This window comes from Puma concolor, chromosome A3, assembly GCF_028749965.1.
Source record: "Puma concolor isolate L17-30 chromosome A3, mPumCon1.1.hap2, whole genome shotgun sequence".
NCBI lineage: Eukaryota > Metazoa > Chordata > Mammalia > Carnivora > Felidae > Puma > Puma concolor.
This window is the reverse complement of record NC_141669.1, coordinates 103617774-103631845: the sequence shown is the minus strand read 5'-3', so window position 1 is coordinate 103631845 and position 14072 is coordinate 103617774. Positions and strand designations below refer to the sequence as shown.

At 38.0% G+C, this 14072-nt stretch overlaps 1 protein-coding gene across 4 annotated transcripts in view; it reads left to right on the top strand.

Moving 5' to 3' along the window:
• Nucleotides 1-14072, top strand: part of BTBD3 (BTB domain containing 3) — a 35750-nt gene that overhangs the window by 17400 nt on the left and 4278 nt on the right. Inside the window, exons 2-4 of one of the 4 annotated variants that reach the window (XM_025932210.2) lie at nucleotides 9722-10010; nucleotides 10502-10592; nucleotides 11184-11302. In XM_025932210.2, the coding sequence (XP_025787995.1) occupies nucleotides 9868-10010; nucleotides 10502-10592; nucleotides 11184-11302 (353 nt within the window). In that variant the 5' untranslated portion in view covers nucleotides 9722-9867. Of the gene's footprint in view, nucleotides 1-7730; nucleotides 10011-10501; nucleotides 10593-11183; nucleotides 11303-14072 lie in introns of those variants that run through there. The other 3 variants (XM_025932209.2, XM_086701678.1, XM_086701677.1) reach the window with 3 other exon arrangements.

Below are 14072 nucleotides of genomic sequence, written 5' to 3'. Positions count from 1 at the left end.
TGGCTTAGTTTAGAATGTATGTGCCTTTTTCATTTTCATTTGGTGGTCCCTACTCTAGAAAAGATAGGTTAGAAATTGGGTGTGAAGATGCCTTGTATAACTTCTCATATGTTTGTATTTTCCCGTGGCACAATTTATCTCAGTGGAGCAGATTTCTTATTTTTAGATCTTGCACTGTTTGCTTAAAATAACTATATTTCATTCCAGACACATACATTGTAAAAGTGAAGGAAGGCATTTCATTAAATAGTAATTAATTGAGACCTTTGTCGATGTATTTATTATGATGACATAATCACCACATTGGTAACTAGTCTTTTTCTATGTGATTTTGTTAAAATAAGAAATAAAAGTCACGCTCACTTGCCCCTCCGCCGCCCTCGGCCTTGCCTTTACCGAACCTAATTCTGTTCACTTTAGAGTGATAAAAATTTTAAACCTAATATCATGTATATCATTACTTCAGGTGTTTTAGGAGGTAGTGGTAAATTGAATGATAGGAGAGCAGTGTTCATTTCTAAGCACCTTTTAGTGACTAAGGGCACAACACATATTTAGATGACTGGTATTTGGTAATCTTTTTTTTTTTTCATCTTGTAGAGTTTTTTTTACCAGTAGAATTGTGAATGTTAGGGAAATTGGTCTGCGATATTTACCCCATTAATAACCAGTATTGATATACAGTATCTGATGATTAGAGCATTGTCCCATTCCATGTGCTTATTGGAAAAGTGACTTTCCCAAATACAGCAAGACATTCTTTGGTTAAGTTTAGGTTAGGCCTTAATGAAGAAGGGCTTTGGATTTTATTTTAATGATCTGACTATGGAAATGTTTTTAGTTATTCCTAATACCAGGAAAAAAAAATTACCCACTGAAGTTAAAAAAAAAAAAAAAAAACTAAGAAAAAATGTTTTTCTTTGACTAGCACACGATTTTCTTCCTGTGACCTGAAGCCAACAACCAACCTACAGAAGGTCACAGCAAGATTGTTCCATTCCAGCATTTCTAGTAGGATTAATGTCCCCTGTTGGATCACTGTAGTCTTTCTTCTGGCCTTCTCACAAGAGACTTCTTGAGGCCTGATTTTACTTTTCTTTGGATAAATTGTTTTTAGGTACCTAGGTGAAAGTAATACATAGAATAGAATCATTGTATTATAGTAACAATATGTCTCCCTCTTTAGCATTTTAATGTAGATTCTATTTGTTTGAAAATAATGATTTCTAAGGACTCATTTAGCTCCAGGTTTAATCTATGTGTAATGATGTTGTAAGTTAATCTTACATTGATTGGTAAAATATCTTTAGTAAACATTACCCAAAGAATTAACAGGCTTCTATTAACCAGGTTTGTGTACATGTATAGTTGTTGTGCCCTGAGAAAATAGGAGAAATGCATTGCATTAATGCTGGATCTCTTACCGATGGAAATTCTCATTTTGGAATTTCCATCTAGACTCTCTGCATATTATTGGTTGTCAAAGTAGCAAACTCAATTGAGAATTGTGATTATAAACTTTAACAAAGGACTTCTTGATGAAAGCTTAGTTATTCTAGTGTAGTTGAGCCAGAATTTTGAGAGGCCATCTTGCCTGGTTGGGGGAATAATTAACCAATCTAAAGAGAATCCTTTCTTTCCATTGACTTGTGTATCTTTTACCTTATTTCACTGATTATAAGGTGTCATCAGCTGTAAGACATGGTATTATTTTATGTACAAATAAGAAAGGGAAGAAAAAGTCCTACTAATTGTACTATTAGCTGCCATCAATTATAAGATAAATCCAATTTCAGAGACGTTAAAACAGGGGAGGTCTTAATAATTAAATAATGGCACATTCAGTTGGGTGTCTGACTCAGGTCATGATCTCAAGTTTTGTGAGATCAAGCCCTGCATTGAGCTCTGTACTGACAGTAAGTGCAAAGCCTGGTTGGGATATTCTCTCTCTCTCTCTCTCTCTCTCTCTCTCTCTCTCTCTCTCTCTCTCTCACACACACACACACACACACACACACACACACACAGTCTGAGTTTGAGCCCTGCGTCGGGCTCTGTGCTGACAGCTCAGAACCTGGAGCCTGCTTCGGATTCTGTATCAACCTCTTTCTCTGCCCCTCCCCTGCTCATGCTCTGTCTCTCTCTGTCTCAAAAATAGATAAAAACATTAAAAAATAAAAAATAAATAAATAGTTATCTTTAGAGTATCTCATATGATAAATTTTATATACTGTTTCTTCTCACGATCACCTCATTTAACATGATAGAGAATGACTTGGGATTTCAGTGAGGTGTTTAGTATTCCAAACAAGTGTATACAGACACAGCTTATATAAGCATCAAATATCATGTTAAATATCATACAAAATTTTAAAAAGAAATCATTTTTCCTGCCTTCAGAGATAGTCACATTCTACCTTTGGGCATATTTTCTAAGTTTAAAGAACAAGTGAAGGTTAACTGGAGCTCTGTGTGGTGAGAAGGAAATAACTTAATGAAACTGTCCACGAGCCTTATCCTTCCAGCCACACTGAGGTATGCTTCGCCGAAATGCTTGTGTTCTCACCCTTGGTGCTATAATTCAAACTAGGTCATGGCTGAGAGAGGTCAAGTCGAGTTGCTAGTTCCGTAGATGGGTAAGTTGTAGCTTTGGGCCCTCTCAGAAAAGGGGTCCAGCAGGGCATCTGCCAACAGGCGGTCTCACAGGCGTGAACTCCAGGGGACATCTGGCCTGGAGTATGGGTTCCAGGTGTAGATGTAGGCATCAGGTGGGGACCTAATCACAGTGTACAACACAACCTCACCTGCAAAATCCCCACAAAGAGCCTCAGCAACCCAGGCCCTCTTGGCCTGTGAGTGAGGCTAGAGCAAGCCTGCAGATGGGGATGGAATGTCATTAGTTGTGAGGCCTGGAAGATTATAAGGGCAGGGAGCCAGATTAATTTTTGGGTTTTTGTTGTTTTGGAAGATTGTATCACAAATATTTCCTGCTTTGGGTACAGTTGTTACTAATAGTGAAAGCTTACCTTTTGGGAAGCGTTTTAGACTTTTATCAAAACGCTTTCACAAACATGTAATCTTGCCTTCACAGTAAACCTGAAAGGGCTGAATGGGTATAATTACCCCATTTAGCAGATGAATAAAATGAGACTTATGGATATTCAGTACCTTAAGGTCACTTCTTGATGGCTCTTGCTTTTTTCACTATACCATGCTGCCAATGCTTGGCTCCATATTTATTTCTAAATTTAGAAAGTATATCGTCTATTTTCCAGCAGCTGTTGCTATTTTTAGGAACTGCCAACATTTTGCTGCTTATCTTTTTTATCTCTTATATCACAAGCGTATTTTTTGCTCAGTATTGAAAAGTAAGCAAAAACAATACCCCGTTCCATTGTGACTTAATCAGGTTAGATTGAAATTTCTCTCTGTGATGGTCTATCAGTAATTTTTAGAAGTGATCCTTTCCACAGTTTATCATGTTAACTTCACTTGTAGCTGTTTAGGTATCTTGTGGTAAACCAAATGCAAGTTCAGACAAGGAGTCCAGAGTTAGAGCAAGTTAAACAAGAGTTGCCAGCATTCTTGGTTGTTGACATAGGATTTGTTGGGGTAGACCACGAGTGCCTGGTTTTTCCAACTTTCGTTTTACCTGGAGAGCCTCTTCGGTGTGTTTCAGCAGCTTCCTCATGGCTGTTAGGCATTTATGTTCCTTCCTGTTAGAGGTCCTCTCCATTTCTTTCCAGAAAATGCCCTAGAATTCTTTCTGCAGGGTATGGAGTGTGTGTGTGTGTGTGTGTGTGTGTGTGTGTGTGTGTACACACATACACATGTTCATGGTTTTCATATCTGTAATTTTTGCATATATTTTTTTTCTTTTAAAGTAGATAAAAATATGAAAATAAAGCATTATGTAAAAATGTGGGGATAATTAACTGTGGATGGAAATTAGAGCGGAACAGACAACATTAGGCAAGCAGTCTGGAAATCTTTATTCTAGTCCAGACATTGCCCCCCTCCCTAACTATTCACAACTCCCTTAATCTTCTGGACACCTAGTCCTTTATCTGTGGACAGAGTTGCATTAAATGTATTAATTTGTATTGTCCCTCTCTGTTCCAAATCTCATTCAGGTCCCAAACTGAATATACAGGTTTCTACTAAATAAAAAGGGATGTCTGGCAAACCTTCCAGTGGTGAAGAGGATGATCTAAGTGAACTTAAATTCTGTTGATAATTTTGTTATTATTGGGAATTGAATGAAAAGAGAGAAAGATGATTGAACTTTCTGACAATTGTAAAAATTATCTAAAATCCACTTTTACTAGCTAACTTGTTAAGTTTGGTTCGTAATCTTGCTCACTATCGTATGCCAGTCATTTAACATGTTACATGATTAGCATGTTGTATTTTAAGAGCACATGTTTCCCCTACTATCCAGAAGTACAGTGTACCTGTGAAACCTTTTGTAGGCCAAAATGGCACAAAGAAGAAGCAATTACCATTAGTTTATTTGGAAGAAGTCTTGAGTGTTCCCAGACCCCAAAAAATAGCCTCTCTTTGGCTTTTCTGATACTTTAGGACACATGTTGCTAATGGATGCACAAAATAAATCAAGGTGTAAAGCACAGATGCTCATAGAGTTCAGAGCTATGGAGCTTGATGCTGAGTAGAGTTCCTGGGGAAGGGGAGTGGTGGTGCCACTTTTCTCAAAGTGTGTACTGCCTCTGGAATGGCTCACTGCAAAACAAATGCTGAAGGCCTGTTGTGCTTTTTTTCATAAAAGCAAAATTTCTCTTTGTATTTCCTCTGGCTAGTGAAAACATGTATTAATGTAGGTCCTTCATAAGAGCGAAGTCCATAATGTGAACTTTTGAAAAGTGGGAGATACATGCGTATACTTCATAAAAGATTGGTGGCTCCTTGACCAGTATATTAGGGCGGATTAACCATGTCTCATAACAGCTTTAAAATTCAGGAGGTGTAACGCTAGTTGTTGTAAGGAAATTTTAGAGGTGGAATATGACAATAGATTTCGAGCTGATATCCTTGATTTATTCACTCTTCAACATAGTGAGTAATGTTTCTGGGTTGTAGATTCAACAGATGGAGTTTGAACTCTTTACATTTAATTTCAAGGGAGAAAAAGAAGCTATAATTTGTGTTTAATGAACTAGACTGTAGAAAAGAAAGCAGAGAGGAAAGTGATATAAATACTTTGTATATTCACATCAGTCTTAGATTTTCATAATATTTTATTGTGTTCTGGATCATGGATTACTCTGAAGGACAGATGATAACTATGGCTTCTCTTTCTAGAAAAATAAATGCACACTCCCAGTTATGCATGTTATTTGTTGAGCTGCCATATCCTCCTTCAAGTGCAAGTTCTTGATAGAAAAGAACCCTAGAATATGAAACCTTGAAAGCTATTAAAAATAAAGCTAGACCATTATTACTTAAACTGTGGTCATGAAATCAATGGAATGAATCCAGACTAACAATAAAAATAAAAGAGAAAAATAAGATAATATCTATACTGTCGTAACATGCTAAGAGGTTTTGTTTTGTGAACGGTCTTTCCATTTTTGTGTGTGTTTTCACATTTGTGCTAATACTGAGTCTGAATATAAAATGCATTTCTTACTAAAGTGGATTGAAGGTACAGATTGAAAAACAGTCATCTATTCTAGAGAACCTCTTCATATTGTAGCTGAGGAACTTGAGGCCCTTTAAGGCTAAATGATTTGTTCAGGCACCCCTCACCTTCAACACACATACACACAGTCTTTTGTGGCTGCACCAGGACTGAACCACATTATTTGATTACTAGTTTTGCTGTGTCACAATACTAATTTTTTGAAACAGAATTATGAAGTAGATTATTGTATAAATATTAAGTCGTTCATCTTGGCATTCTTTAATCCTTAATGTTTCTGACTAAAATGGTCTCTGTCGTTGTCCTGTAAAATAATCTGGGCATGAGCTTTTCCAGAGCATTGAAAAATATTTTGAAGCCTCTCAGTTGGGTGTGCACACATGTGAATCCTAGAATTTTGACATTTTGGGCCTAATCAGAAGAATTTCAGAGTAAGACATGAAGGTTAAGTTTTATGACCAAGCCAAATTAAATCATTTTGTATTTTTTCTCCATTTACTTGATAATGGAATGCAAAACATGGCACCCGGTGTTGATACTGGATCTTTGGGAGACCCTGTAACCCTCTTATTTTAATCTTACATGAGGTGTTGTCAAACTTGAACATCATACTTATTACCTGGAGGGTCTTATTAAAATGCAGACTCTGGATTTCTAACAGGCTCCCAGGAGATGGTGTTGCTGCTGATGCTGCTGTTCTGTGGACCACACTTGTAGTAGCAAGGACTTTATACTACCTGTCTTTTATTTTTTTTTAATTTTTTTTTTCAACGTTTATTTATTTTTGGGACAGAGAGAGACAGAGCATGAACGGGGGAGGGGCAGAGAGAGAGGGAGACACAGAATTGGAAACAGGCTCCAGGCTCCGAGCCATCAGCCCAGAGCCTGACGCGGGGCTCGAACTCCCGGACCGCGAGATCGTGACCTGGCTGAAGTCGGACGCTTAACCGACTGCGCCACCCAGGCGCCCCGTGTCTTTTAAACCGTGGTAGGAAAATGAAGCTCTTAAGAAGTTTTCCATGTCTTGATTTTATTATCATTTTCATGCTTTTCAGATTGGCTACAAAAATTGAAATGTCATTTTTATCTTTTAATTGGATTACTTTTTTGTAGTGAAGAACACATCTTTCACAGCCATGCTCATCAGCCCCCACACCTCATGAAGGGCAACACCCTCTTTGCAGCACGGTTTTAGGGGACTCCAGTTTAGGACTGCTTCTTGTAACTAGTATATTCACAAAATATTTCCACGAAACTTAATTGTCCAAATACCTGAAACCTTTAATTTCAGAAAGAGCAGTTTTTAAAATATTCTGTAATTTTCGCTCAAACTATTAGGTGCACTTTTTATTTTAGTGGTGTAAGAGCAGTGTTTGTTTGAGGCTTTCTTGGTAAAAGGTGTTGAGCAACATGTGAAATGAGCAAAAACCACGAAGTCTTCTACTTTTTATGCTTTTTTTTTTTTTTTTTTTTTTTTAAGTTTATTTATGTATTTTGAGAGAGAACATGCACAAGCAGGGCAGGGGCAGAGAGAAAGAGGGAGGGAGAGAGAGAAACCCAAGCAGACTCCACACTAGTAGCTTGGAGCCCACAAACTGTGAGATCATGAGTTGAGCCCAAAACCAAGAGTCAAATGCTTAACTTAACCAACTGAGCCACCCAGGTGCCCCTGTGCTTTTTCTTTTTTGTCTGTCCAGTTAACAATTATTAGTGAGTCTGTCTTGTAGCAGCTCGTTTCCCTTTCCATTCTAATTGGTTACTGTCAGACCTGAAAGCCAGGTATGTGTGGGACTATGCTGGTCAGAAGGACCAAGGACCTTCCTGTCATCCCGTCGTGGGGGCTTTCCTAGGAGGTTGTTGTCAGGAAGTTCTGTAGCCGACCAGCAAGGAGAGAAGTCCTTTGATTTTAACGTCAGTCTGGGAGTTAGTTCAAATAGGAGCTCATTTGTTCCTTCTTTATACCTTTCACCATGGGCTTTAAAAATGAGTCTCTAGAGCTCTCTTCCTGTAACGTTGTGTGATTTGGAAGTATGTGTGTGTGTGTATAATATATATATATATGCTTGTGGTAGCCCTGTGATCGGGAACACAATGATTGTAGTAAATAAGCAGCACTTCAGGGTCCATCTAAAATGGGGGTGAATAACCTGTGGTAAAGGCCATGGTCCTACATACACAGTCTGCCTTGCACTGGCTTTGCAATAATGATGTAAGGGTTTTAAGGGTAATAATGATGACAATACAGAGGATATTCCTTGGCTCAGTCTCATGACCGAGGGTCCCAGGGATTAAAGTTTGATTTCGGTGTGTTATCTGCAGCAGATTACTAGTTATAATCATCATCATAGCTCCATTCGTTGAGCCCTCACTCTGTCAGGTACTCATTATTCAGATGAATGCTGTGCAACAAGCAGGACCATGGCCATGAAGTCTGCGTTCAGGGGTCGCGGAGGGGGCTGGGGGGAGTAGCAAATAGCGGCTGTACCTGGGACAAATGAGAGTAGTCCAGATAGCTAGGGGTGAGATTAAGTCTCCTGATTAGTCCCTCTTTAAAAATAAACAAACGTGTGGATCTTACAGCAGGTGTTTTGTTTTTTCTTGTTCAACAAAGCTAGAAATTGTTGAGGGGTTCACATCTATGAAAACCATATAGGTAGTAGTTTATGTTCTTCTGATTCCAGGCAGAGAGAACCTGTTTGCATTTTAACTAGGCGGCATCAGAACATGTATCATCTTGAATGGCCTTATTATTGTTTTCTGTTAGAAGATGTTTTCTGTTATATTCTTCAAAATTATGACAAATTAAATGTAGCCATAACATTTAGGCTGGATTTTGAGGTCCTGAACAGGGCCCCCCATCTGACATATTTTTAGTGAATTACAGCCTTTAAAAACTGATTAGCAGACTTGTCTCATTTGAATTTTATTTTTATTTGTCTGTAGTTTCAGTGCTGCTAAACTACTACTGGTATAATCTTAGACTAATTTAAAAGTGTTTTCTGACCTGAAACTCCTGTCAAAGATCATTATAGGAACTAGAAAATGTTGGGAGGTAAAATGAACACATGACCTCATCTCTCTTATTTTGCACTAGACTATAACTTGCATTCAAAGAGACTGGAAAAAGAAAAACAACATTCCTTTCCATTAAGCTGTAATAAATGTGTTGTTTAGTATGGTTTTGCTATTAATAATCCATTTTAGCTGGAAGAATGGAGGATTTTGTTTGAAGTATTTGAAACTTAGTGCTGCCGGGATAAAGATTTTACTAGAAATACAGAGTACATATCAGTCCCTACCCTTTGTTAATTGATCCTGCTTATTTAGCTAGGGAAATTAAAATGTATGTCTACTGAAGGGAAATCCGTGGGCACAAACTGTTCCTTTCCGGTTTGCAGATATATTTCATAGGTTGTTTATCTTATTTAAATATGCAATAATACAGGAGGCAACAGAATGCAACTGCTGTTCCTTTAATATGAGAGCTATGCACGTTACAATAGGTGTCACTGTTTTGCTTGGTCCAATCATGATTGGTGACTTCAGCTATTGGCTCGGAGCACTGGCTGTCTGACTCCATCTGCAGGGCTGTAATACCTACTCTCCTCCGATCCATTCACCACACAACTTCAGCCGGCTGAACAGACTCGCGCGGCTCCAGCACATCTTGCTAACCTAATTCAGAGAACAAGCAGTGCGGCTCTCTGCCTGTCATCTTCGCTCAGTGTAGCATTTGCAGGTGATCTAGGAAACTGGGTTATTTTTATGAGCAAATAAGAGACATAGGAATCATGATGGAGATGTATTTAGCAGACCCAGTACTGGATAAAACTTAAAGGCAGTTTCTATTCAACATAGTGAAAAGGTCACCTTGTCCGGCTGAGAAAAGAAGCAAAACATCAGCTTGTTGGTTTCTGTTAACATCTTGGCTCGTGCTAGCCTCCTTTCCTTGATGTTTACACCAATTTGGGATCTCTAGCCGTAAAGAGAGACACACTGTACTCATGGTAGATGACAAGGAAAAGAACATGAAATGTCTCACCTTCTTCTTGATGCTTCCAGAGACAGTAAAGAATAGGTCCAAGAAAAGCTCGAAGAAAACAAATAGCAGCAGCAGCAGCAGCGGCAACAGCAGCGGCGGCAGCAACAGCAAGTTGCCCCCAGTTTGTTATGAAATAATTACCTTGAAGACTAAAAAGAAGAAGAAGATGGCTGCTGATATATTCCCTCGTAAAAAACCAGCCAGCTCCAGCAGCACCACTGTCCAGCAGTACCACCAGCAGAACCTCAGTAACAACAACCTTATTCCGGCCCCAAACTGGCAGGGTCTTTATCCTACCATTCGAGAAAGGTAAGTGCCGGGCCAGCACATTTACTTGCAAAGTTTTCCTGTGTTGAAGTTTCTGCTTTTGCACAACCTGTAATGGATTTTAACGTAAATCTGTGTTTCCTCTTTTCCCAGAAGCTTTACTGGTAATGGAAAACTGCCTTGTATCTTTTCCAAAACAGTACAGCTGTTTTCCTCTTAGATAAAAATGTTTTTGCAAGCTGTAACATTTAAGTGACAGGATTGTGTCTGTGGACCACAGAAGGTTTGAAGATAGAAACCTTTTATTTGTCCTTAGCCTGATGAAAAGTTTGTGTAACTTTTTTTTGTTGTTGTTACTTCCCATGTGTTTGCAATGATCACAGAGTTGTTTAGTTGGAATCTTTATTTGTAGTTTTACCCCGAAGTTACTAAACTGTTGCTTTAGCTTGTGTCTCTTTTGTGGGCTTTGTATGTTGGGGAGGGGTTTTAAAAATGCCGGCTGCTGTGAATTAATGAATTGCCTCTGTTTATAGAAATGCAGTGATGTTCAATAATGATTTGATGGCAGATGTACATTTTGTGGTTGGGCCACCAGGTGGGACTCAGCGGTTGCCAGGACACAAAGTAAGCAACAGCTGCATTACTGGTTTAGTCCTGAGGTTTACAAAGAGGGACCCTTTCCATGAGCCTGAAATGAAACTTGGTTGGGGTGGGCAGCTTGCCGATGGCAGGCAGTGCGTGTTTCACCCATCACAGAGAAGGCACAGCCTCTCCAAAGGGTCTTGGCCACGCTTAATTTTTTTCTTTGTTTCTCTCTACCCTGCTTTATGTCCCACACAAAAACATGCCCTCTTAACTCTCCAGTCATGGAAAGTTGTTGGGACAGGTTAGGAAAGTCATGTTTATTACTCTTCCCTTAGAAATTGGTTAGATACGTTTTTATTTTATTTATGCATTTATTTATTTATTTTGTAATGAGGGAACTTGTCCATTAATCTCTTAAAGCCTTGAGGTAATTAGCAGCGTAAAGACTGGCTTGCGTGAACATCTATCATGCTTTCACGGCAAGATACACTGTACCTTGGCTTTGAAAAAAGAGCAGGTGTAGGTGCTCTATGTCCACTGAACCTGATTGCCCAGACTTGTTTTTCTGGATTGATTTACTGAAAATGCTTGTAGTTTAGTGCATGAAATAAGATTTCCCTTTCTCCACAGTATGTTTTAGCTGTTGGGAGCTCTGTGTTCCATGCAATGTTCTACGGAGAACTTGCTGAGGACAAAGATGAAATCCGTATACCAGATGTCGAGCCTGCTGCTTTTCTCGCTATGCTGAAGTAAGCACCGTTCGTTTGTTTAGAGTTTGTTTATGCCATGTCTGTACTCCGCTGGTTTCACAGTTAAATGTAAGTTCTGTGTAACAGAAAGGGAGAATGATGAAGAAAGAGGGAGCTGCTTACCTTGTAAATGTTTTTGGAGAAAACTGCTGTGCATCTTTCGGTGGAAAGCATGTGGAATGGTGCAGGCATATATAATAACACTTTGGCGTGAGATTTTTGGGAGCAAGTGGCATGTACAGTGATTTCATTTTTAATGACTTAAAGAAAAATAACTTCCTAGAGTAGGCATTGTCTAATAGAGCATATTATCTCTGACAGCATCATGTATGAAGAAGTCTTTAGAGACATATATTATATTTTTGTTTCACAGTTCCAGAAATTGTATACCTCATTTAAGTACCACCAGTTAGGAGATTTTTGAGTTTTCCAGGAGTTACTGTTTTCTGTCAACAAATGTAAAACTTACTGTGTTGAAATAATCTGATCTTTATATATACATGCATATACATACTCTTACATAAAATCACATACCATTTCTCAAGGATAAGAGGCATTTGCATTTGGTAGCAGAGGAGACATTTTTGAGACAGATGAATAGTTTTCTATAGTTTTATATGTATTTAATGGGTAATATAAAAATGTAAAGCTGTAAGGTACATACTTCTTTAAAAAATAGTTTTTTTATGTCTCATGGTGCTTTTCAGAATCCAGTACATGTTGATCAGCTAAATAGAATCCGCTTCTTTGATGTGTATTGGCGCTAGACAGTGTGATTAAAATCTGATGATAATTTTACATAATACTTAATGATTTGTGTTAAATCCTTATTCTAGCACACCAAATATATCAGGAATTCAATATATCCCTGCTGTAGGGATTTTGGTTCACTGGAATAAATAGGTTTGTTGAAAAAAATTATTCTGTGTGTCAACAAGTTGGACAGTAATCTCACAAATAGTTAAAATGTTGCAATATATTTATTGTCTGCTTCTACTGAAAAATAAGTACTATAGTTCTAGCACTTGAAGTATTCAATTCTCTATTTATGTTGTAGTTTTGAAATCTAATTTCTTCTAACTGAAACTTTGACAGTGGGAAATAGGGAAATTAAAGATAAGTGAGCATATGAAGTACCTACCAAAAGGTGAAACTAATTCACCACTTTTTAACAACCAACAGTTAGTGACGAGGGATGTGTACAGAAACCAGTTTTACCTGGAAAGGGTTTTGTTCTGTTTTGTTTTGTTTTGTTTTTTCCCCCGTAAAGTCAGCTTTGTATATTTGACATTGTCTCTGGCGGAGGAGAACGGCAACACGAGTTCAGCATTTTGACTGCACTGCAGTCCAGTAGTGTTGTGTTGTTGATTCAGCCACATGTATACATAATTAGGAAACATGAATAAGAAATTACAAAGTTACGTTTTACCTAAGTCATTTGCTAAGCATCTTTTCTTACAGATGTATTGCCTAGAATATATCTCAATACAGCTTTTTAAAATTATACATGCAGTCCACCAAAAGCGGTAAGAATAAGAAATGTAGTAGGGTGCTGTTTGCCCTTGGGCCACTGTTGATCAGTACTGCACTGTCTCCAGAGTAGTGGAGGCCAGGTCTTCCAGACAAGTGCACTGTGTGGCTGAGTAGCCAGTATTCCTAGAAAGGGAATTGTCAAGAAAAAGGGAACACTGCTTACTGCTCAGTGTTCAGGGTAAGAACTACAAAGTGCTGACTGTGTTCCAGATTCCTCCCCAAGGTCCTGGTTCTCAGGTCAGAGCATCACTAAGCTGCCGGTATTTTGTGAAATCGGTCTTGCCAGTGGTGGTACATGGCTTAGCCTGTCGGAAGAAAAAGAGCTTTCTGGGAGCAAAACTGGAGGTTTCATTTGTGGTTGTGGGCATTTTACTTATTGTCATTATTGTGGGGTTTTTTTACTTTGTTCACAGAAGCCATTGCTAATCTTTTGTTAAAAGTGTTTCATGAAGTTAAAATATAGTAACGAAAGGAAAACTTCACAGCAAGTAGCTAAACAACTTAGCTAGAAAAATTTTAAAATTTAAGTGTTACCAGTTTGTATTTTTCACCCATACGTACTTCTCACTGACTCTTGTACTCATCCATAGCAATCTAAGAGAAGCAGATGATTTTTTTTTACCTTTACATACCATTTAGAGAGACTGCCACCATCCCCCCCCAAATCACCAAGAAGTGTTTTATCTCCTGACATAAGGATACTTCACAGAATCCTAAAAATAGTGCATATTTAGGCCTTCTTGCTTTCGTCTTTTAATTAAATATATCTGGAAACAATATATTCTTTAATTCTGAAGGTAGAAGAAATGCGTGGGGGAGAGAGAGAGGAAAGAATTTAGGGTTTAAAAAAAGAAGAGCCAGATACAAAGTGTATGTTGGATTCTATGTAAAGGCAACTGGAAGATATTGTTGAAATCCATGTTTGATAATCTTTTGAGGTTAGAACTACTTGCAAAATATCTTGTTTAATTTCAGGTCTTATTTTGTGTTTAGGAAAAATTCAAGTCATACTTTGTTAATAGCATTAAGATGCAGTCATTGCCAACATTATAGTATTGAAGGCATTTGTTTCTATATGAATGCCGAAAATTATAAAATAAAACTATATAGCATCTAGAACATAGGGAGATTATTCTTTGATTAAATATAATATGATGTATATAACAGAAACTGCTGTTTTTCGCTAATACTAACTCTGACATGCAGTTCTTTTTCAAACAGTTCTAATATCTTCTAT